General features: G+C 38.0%; 1 protein-coding gene across 4 annotated transcripts in view; it reads left to right on the top strand.

Moving 5' to 3' along the window:
* Positions 1–7,175, top strand: part of LOC117110013 (tropomyosin-like) — a 43,342-nt gene that overhangs the window by 5,702 nt on the left and 30,465 nt on the right. For all 4 annotated transcript variants that reach the window (XM_033252587.1, XM_033252579.1, XM_033252571.1 and 1 more), the window contains exon 2: positions 1,817–1,942. In XM_033252587.1, coding sequence (XP_033108478.1) covers positions 1,817–1,942 — 126 coding nt within the window. The remainder of the gene's footprint in view (positions 1–1,816; positions 1,943–7,175) is intronic.

Below are 7,175 nucleotides of genomic sequence, written 5' to 3'. Positions count from 1 at the left end.
ATTGATCTTCCTCCTGTCTCTTATACACATCTAGATGTGTATAAGAGACAGATATAAATAAAACCCCCGAGAATTCGAATACGATTAGAAGTACCTTATTTTTTCACACTCTTGCACATGCGTTAGCTCTCGATGCATTGCATTACGGTACTTTATTTCAGATTTTTAGTACACAGAAAATGTAACCACAGACCCGTATGTTCGTATATAGGGTCTGTGATGTAACATAAAAACTAAGTTTATAGAAAAGTATATCTATAACGGGTTGATGTTTGCTCCCATTTGCGATTGATTAAGTAGTAAAAATATAAATTTGTTTTACATTTTAAGGAGTTTAGACAACACAATGGAAACATTTTATAAAGTATGAGATTGCCATTTCCGGGCATATGGAGGTGCCATGCCCTTACAATTTTCTCACCTCAGCCACACTAACATGGTGATGGGAATGTTGACTCTTCAGCCAGCAGCATCTCCAAGGCTTTTCTGGTACTTTGAGTGGTGTTTAGTATGGACCCCAGCCTGCAAAATTGAAAACTTTTGGTTTAAAGTTTATCTCTTTACATGTATACCGTATTTATTCGAATAGACACCCCGCTTGGAATAATCTTCCCCTCGAATAAATGGAAAGGATCGGGCGTTAATTTTTTACTTGAATAAACGCCAAATCATTCTCAACACACTCTATTAATGTTCTACTCCAATAGAATTACATTTTTCTAACCTGGTTGGGATCAATTGGGATAGTCTTTATGATCACACATAACACGTTTTCAAGGTAATTATGTGTTGTTTGCCACATTTATAGTGAAATTAAGGGGGTTTATTTGAGTATCGTATCTATTCTATTCGACGTTGAAAACAATAAACGCCTCCTTCGAATAAACGCCCCCTCAAAAAATCTGGGGAGTTTATTTGAACGAATAAATACGGTATATTAATGTATCTTTTCGGAGATCTTGTCTGGTCGTTTAAGATGCTTAAGAAGAAGGCGTATATATAGATCTCTGTTTTACGTGTGGGCGTCGAAAACTAGTGTATGTGTCCGCATATATAGAGTGTGAAATCAATTGCCTTCAATCGGATTCTCACATTCAACGAAAGCCAGAGGTGGTGCCAGCGGGCGCCGGGGAGGCCAGGGCCCCCCGTCGGGGAGAGCTGCCCCCACCCCCGTCACAATTCGTCGGGGAGAAAAAAAAAATTATATGTATTTTCTAAATTTGTCCAAATTTTCGGGGGGACCAGGACCCCCCGTTGGGCAAATCCTGGCGCTACCCCTGACGAAAGCCCCATGGCCCAGATGGTTATAAGGCGTCTTTGACTGATAGGCATGCCTAAATTGCAATGTGGTAAACATTTCCAAGTTGTGATCTATTACAGTAAGAGACAACTTGATATGTAATCAACTCAAATATCCGACTTGTCTATTTCTAAAATGTTATGTAAGCAAACGTATCGTATCTAATAGTAATAAACAATACGGTAATGGTCTTCGTCTGCAGCTTTTTTTTTATACTTTCGAGAAAAAAATTCCATCGTCATTGTCATTGATCTTCCTCATAGGGGCGGATCCAGCTCACCTCAGCCCCAGGTGGGGCCGAGGTGGGTGTGGACTACCTATTCTCCCCCACCCCCACACACCGCCCCAGTCAGAAAGTTTATGGGCCCCGTCAGAAAATCTGGATCGCCCCTGTTCCTTTTCTTTATTCAAACTCGTTGCGCCAAATGGCGCATGAGAAAAGTGAATGATAACCATGGTAACGTTATTAATTAACGATGGGCATTTATAATCACGCTTTATGTTCTATTTCTCCAGGCCCAGGAAGAGATCAAAGAACTCCAGGCACGAGTGAAGCAGATTGAACAAGAGCACGATGAAGCAACAGAGAAGCTCGCCTCAGCGTTAGGTGACCTGGAGGTCTCACAAAAAGGACAGGCAGACGTAAGTAATAGGCCTAAGCTGTTGTTTCACAAATACCGGATTAATTATTGTGTCGTAAAAACACAATTGACTAAAATGTGTATTTCATGTTAAAATTGGAAGTTACTGTAATAATGATTATTGAAAGAAGTTATTGAATGTGCTATGTTAAATAATTGATTAATTGATTGACATATTTGTGTGTAAAATAAAATGTATAATACAATCAATAATGACAATCACCTACTACTATGGATGGATTTATTCGGTGTAAACACCAAGGATATCCCACGAAAGTCTGAAGAAGATTTATTTCCAGTGGGGTGCTTCTGGTGGTGAATTTGAAATAGGTCTACACCGGGAAGCAATCCCCTACTCTTTACCGAACTGATTACATCAGTTTTAACAGATCCGGTGGAATTGTTAACTCGTTAACAAAAGCAAATAGACACAAAGACTCGTTTATTCCTGTGCATTAATATGTTAAACGATAGATTTGTTTGTTTGTTTGTTTGTTTGCTCTATTTACTTTTTCATATTTTCAGTGTGTGTTATTCTGTGCAATAGGCCTATGTACTTTGTATCGTACTGTATTTTAGTATAAGTATTTTTTATTCACTGTACCGGGAAAGCAAATTTCATGTGTTGTATTACTGTATTTGACCAATAAAGTGAACTTAATCTTGAACTTGATTAAATCAACTTCGCTGATTACACAATTGGATCATCACGCAGAAAAAAATATAGGCCTAATTGTATTAATGAGATTGAGTGCGCGTACGTAGTATAGGTGGTGACTGCAGTGACATCATCACGAGAAACTGAAATTTGCATCAGGTCACTCAGTGACTGAGGTGGGCGTCATAGCCAGTCGCCTGCCGTTTAAGAGGTTATCTTTAGTTCACGTACGTCAAAGGTTATGGATTGCAACAGGTCTTTAAAAGGATCGAATAGATTATTGTCATTACCATAACATGGGTGTGACATTTCGCAGCCTATCGGATGTGTTCCTCACTGGATTGCTTTGATTGTGAACCTTATTCAGCCATGGCGGTATAAAATATTTACCCTCCATGCTTCAGCTAAGGAACAGTACAATAATGGAATAAAGTTAAAATATTTAAAATATTTATTTATGTTAACATAAGTTTTCTGCATCATCAGTTTACTCGTGTTGTCTGTGTAAGGGAAGAGATACTGAGATTAGACCGTTCTAAGTAGATGTATGGCTTAACCTCACGTACCTCAACCGGTTAGACTTGCTGAGATTACATCGTTTGCAACGAGTGGCAATAAATAAATCATTTATGCTGGGCCTGACTGACTCGCATGAAACTTTTAGAGCTAGTTAAAGATAGTGATCGTTCATGAATTAAGTACCACGTGGTGACGTCAGCCCGCTTTCCATGTACAGTATCTGTATCATGTATCTGTATCTGGCCTACCCGCTGTAGCATATTATAGTACGGTATTTCGTACCCCTTATGATGACAATTATATTAATAATCTTTATTTGACCGTTAAAATGCACCAAATAGCTTGATTACTATGTAGGACAACTACCTATTGATCTGGTAGCATTTTAGTAGCCTTACCGCATAAATGTTATGCATTTTCTAATGAATGAAAATCAGGGGTGGATCCAGGATGTTTTATCAGGGATAGAAAGGGGATGGAGCGGGGAAGAAGTCCTGTGGTGGATCTGTGGTCAGGGTTGGGATCGATAGAGAACAGCTCCTAGGCTATTTTAATTACACTCACCTCTTAAAAAATTGTTGATTTTTTTTTTCTTTTGCCGCGGGGTCTGGTCGAGAGCATGCCCCCTCCACTTTTACCACCCTGGATCCGCCACTGAAAATGCATGTAAAAATACAAATAGCACTTATACCTCAAGATTCACTATTTCGCCAGCATGTGTCATCGATTTTACGTGCGATTGAATGACGACGAAAATGGCTTTTTATTTGCTTTGTTGAGATGATAAAGAACAAGTTAAGAAATGGTTCTAAGTCTGATGATTCATATATACACAATATACGACATCACAACGACTTATTTGCCTGTAGTAGGTTGCTTCATTATTATTCTGAAACATACTGGTATGCCTCTAACTTTAGGGATTAATACTAATGGGACCTTTATCATTTTTTTAAAGTAATGATAGAATGAATTCACCCTTAACACACGTGAATGCTTTATTATGCTTTAATCATTACGTAAAATTGCACCTAATGTTTGTTTCAGATCTACTAATTTGTATTCGATTATATCGCTGTTAATGTTCTTCCCGCTTTACTATGTAACCAATGAATAGAAAGAATGGCGAATATAATAATATTGCCAGTGGCGGGTCCAGAGGAGTGTCCAAATGGGGAGTACGTCCCCCTCCCAGTAGCAGCCAAACATATTTAACCAAGTTTGAATCGAATCAGTTTATAAAACTTTAAAATTGCCAAAACTAGGAAGCTTCCTGGAAGTTTCTTCTGGACCCTAAATATGTAAGGGAGCCTTCCACTCTCTCGTCGGCTGGACTCAACCGGGCGCCTTCACACTTCACCCACTGGATCCACCACTGATTGTAAGCCTGCCTATTTCTTCTTATATGGTTATATTCTTTACGCCTATGTTTTCTTAATCTAGTTTCAAATCGCAGTGTCCTCGTTGTTTAGATCTGTTACTCATTCTTCTTTTTTTCACTTTGTCTTGAATCTCCATCCGTATTTTACGACTTTATTTTCTCACAATTTAATCGTTTCTTCCAGCTATTTCACGTTTCTGATCTTCCTTCTTATTTACGACTCTATCCCCCTGTTTCTCAGTATGCCTATATTTGTTTATTCGCAGTTCCTACTACTTTCTCAGATTTTAATTCTTTGTCTCGGTTGCTTCCGAATTCTTTTGTATACCTGTACCTACTTATGCTCTGCTCACCTTTTCATCGCTTCTACAAGTAGTCTAACGCCCTCAAGCGAAAAGTTGCAGCTCGTAGCCACTGCAAGTGTGTATCATTGCGAACTGCGTGGAATTCGATGGCGTGACGACTAAATGATTAGGCCTATGTTCAAACAGTTTTTGTTAATTTTTTTTCAATTGTCTATTATTCTAATAAATTATCTTTAAAAAAAAAACCTCTTTCAAATTGCAGTGTTTTTTTAATCATTTTAATATTCTATATATTAATATGGCCTCTACGGTGTCTTGATCCACTTTATCAGGAAAAAATCTTGTATTTTCTATCCCAAAAACAACTCATGGTAATCCCTTGAAATTATGTTTTAATTTTGCACGAAATATGTTAAACTTTCTGATACCATACCAAAAATGCATTATCCGCATTAACGTTAACAACAATGAGTTCCATGGAGTTCGCACTTTGATCACTTTTGTATCGTCTTGTTCTTTCGATGTAAACTTCCCAAGAGCTTGCCGACTCGGAAGCAGTAAACCGAGGCTTGGTTTTGGACCTCGAGGATGCGATGATGAACTTAAATGATGCTGTGTATGAGAAGAAAAATGCTATCGATAGAGCTGTTGCAGTAAGTTAGAGTGTTAGACCATTCCTCCATGGAATAGACAACAAAAAATTAGACCGTTTGGGGAGAAAAAGTAGAAACCACAATGTACCTATAGAGGGCACTATAACGATTTTGATAAAACCAAAACCATACGTTTCATGGTCAATACCTTTTGGTAAGTTTTAGAACTCAATTCGATAGGCCTATGTGTAACGTAGGTGAACTAAAATACTGTATATTGTTTTATTTAACCTGAGTTGTTATTTTGATGAGTAAACTGGAATGGTGATGAGTATGAAATTAATAGGACAATTATATTCAACGTGTTACTGGTTGACATCAGATGTTATATATATTTTTATATACAACGTTTACCTGAGTGATTTGCTATTGTCATTTAAAGTATTTTTCTTACAGTACCAGTTCTCAAAATATCAAATTTTAATGTATAAGGTAAAAAGACATGTCTCTCGTCCTCTTATTCGGGCTATCACAAGACAAACGCCAAGTTCTCTGAATGATAGCAGTGGCGAATCCATCAATTAAAAATAGAGGGGCCCCAGGGAGGAAAGTTATAGTTTGAGGGTCCATAATACTTCAGCAGCCCCACTATGATTGGTCTTGCGAATTACCTGTTTTATTTTCGATTTGATTTCTTTCTTTATATTCGGCATTAAAAACAGGTACAACAAAATATAATGAATAAAGGACAGTAAATTTAACGGTATAAGACCGACCATACATATTTTGAGGCCATTCCTACATTAAAATAAATTTAGCGTGTTGATTTTGACGATGATATTAATAACAGGCCTACGATGTTTTTAGGCCTACACAGATGAACAATCAATGTTTGTGGTATTGACAGTGGTGGCATTTTAGATCCATCAACAACAGAACGATTGTATTTTACATAGAATCATTCGTCTGCAGGAAGTATTCCACCTAACCGCAAACCGAACACTACAAATACGCATTTTTGCTTGCATATTTTCGCATACGATCATCTTGAGAATAGACTCAACACGGGCGCTTAGAACAAAGTTGATCCTATGCGAGAGAGCCTGATTGACGTCACACCTCCAAATATGGAATAATACGATAGGAATGCAAGTGACTGTTATCTCAGCAATTCCATTGATCGTTTTCAGTCCCGCCTACCTGCACCAGTTGAACATTGATATTGACAGTTCAAAGGGCACAAATGAACTATTAATGATGAATTATATGAATAGGAAACTTCTCGTGGACTGAAGAAATTCCCAAAACTGATGAACAATAATTTGGTGGAGAGTATAAAAATACTATAAGAATAACTCAAAATAGCAACGCCGAGAACGGGTCCAGAGAAAGATCACTTTGGACGATTACGATAGCTCTTTTAGTAAAATCCAAATAGGCCCTATTCCACATCGCATACCACCCGCGGTAGCCCACTCTATTAGACTGCGTGTGCTAAAGAGAAGATGTGTATAAGAGACAGCCCCTTATGATGACAATTATATTAATAATCTTTATTTGACCGTTAAAATGCACCAAATAGCTTGATTACTATGTAGGACAACTACCTATTGATCTGGTAGCATTTTAGTAGCCTTACCGCATAAATGTTATGCATTTTCTAATAAATGAAAATCAGGGGTGGATCCAGGATGTTTTATCGGGGATAGAAAGGGGATGGAGCGGGAAGAAGTCCTGTGGTGGATCTGTGGTCAGGGTTGGGATCGATAGAGAACAGC

Source organism: Anneissia japonica, unplaced genomic scaffold (genome assembly GCF_011630105.1).
Source record: "Anneissia japonica isolate Jap-2015-1 unplaced genomic scaffold, ASM1163010v1 scaffold1511_len2985839_cov193, whole genome shotgun sequence".
Lineage (NCBI taxonomy): Eukaryota > Metazoa > Echinodermata > Crinoidea > Comatulida > Comatulidae > Anneissia > Anneissia japonica.
Note: the sequence above shows the minus strand (reverse complement) of the source record. Positions and strands in the feature narration are given on the sequence as shown.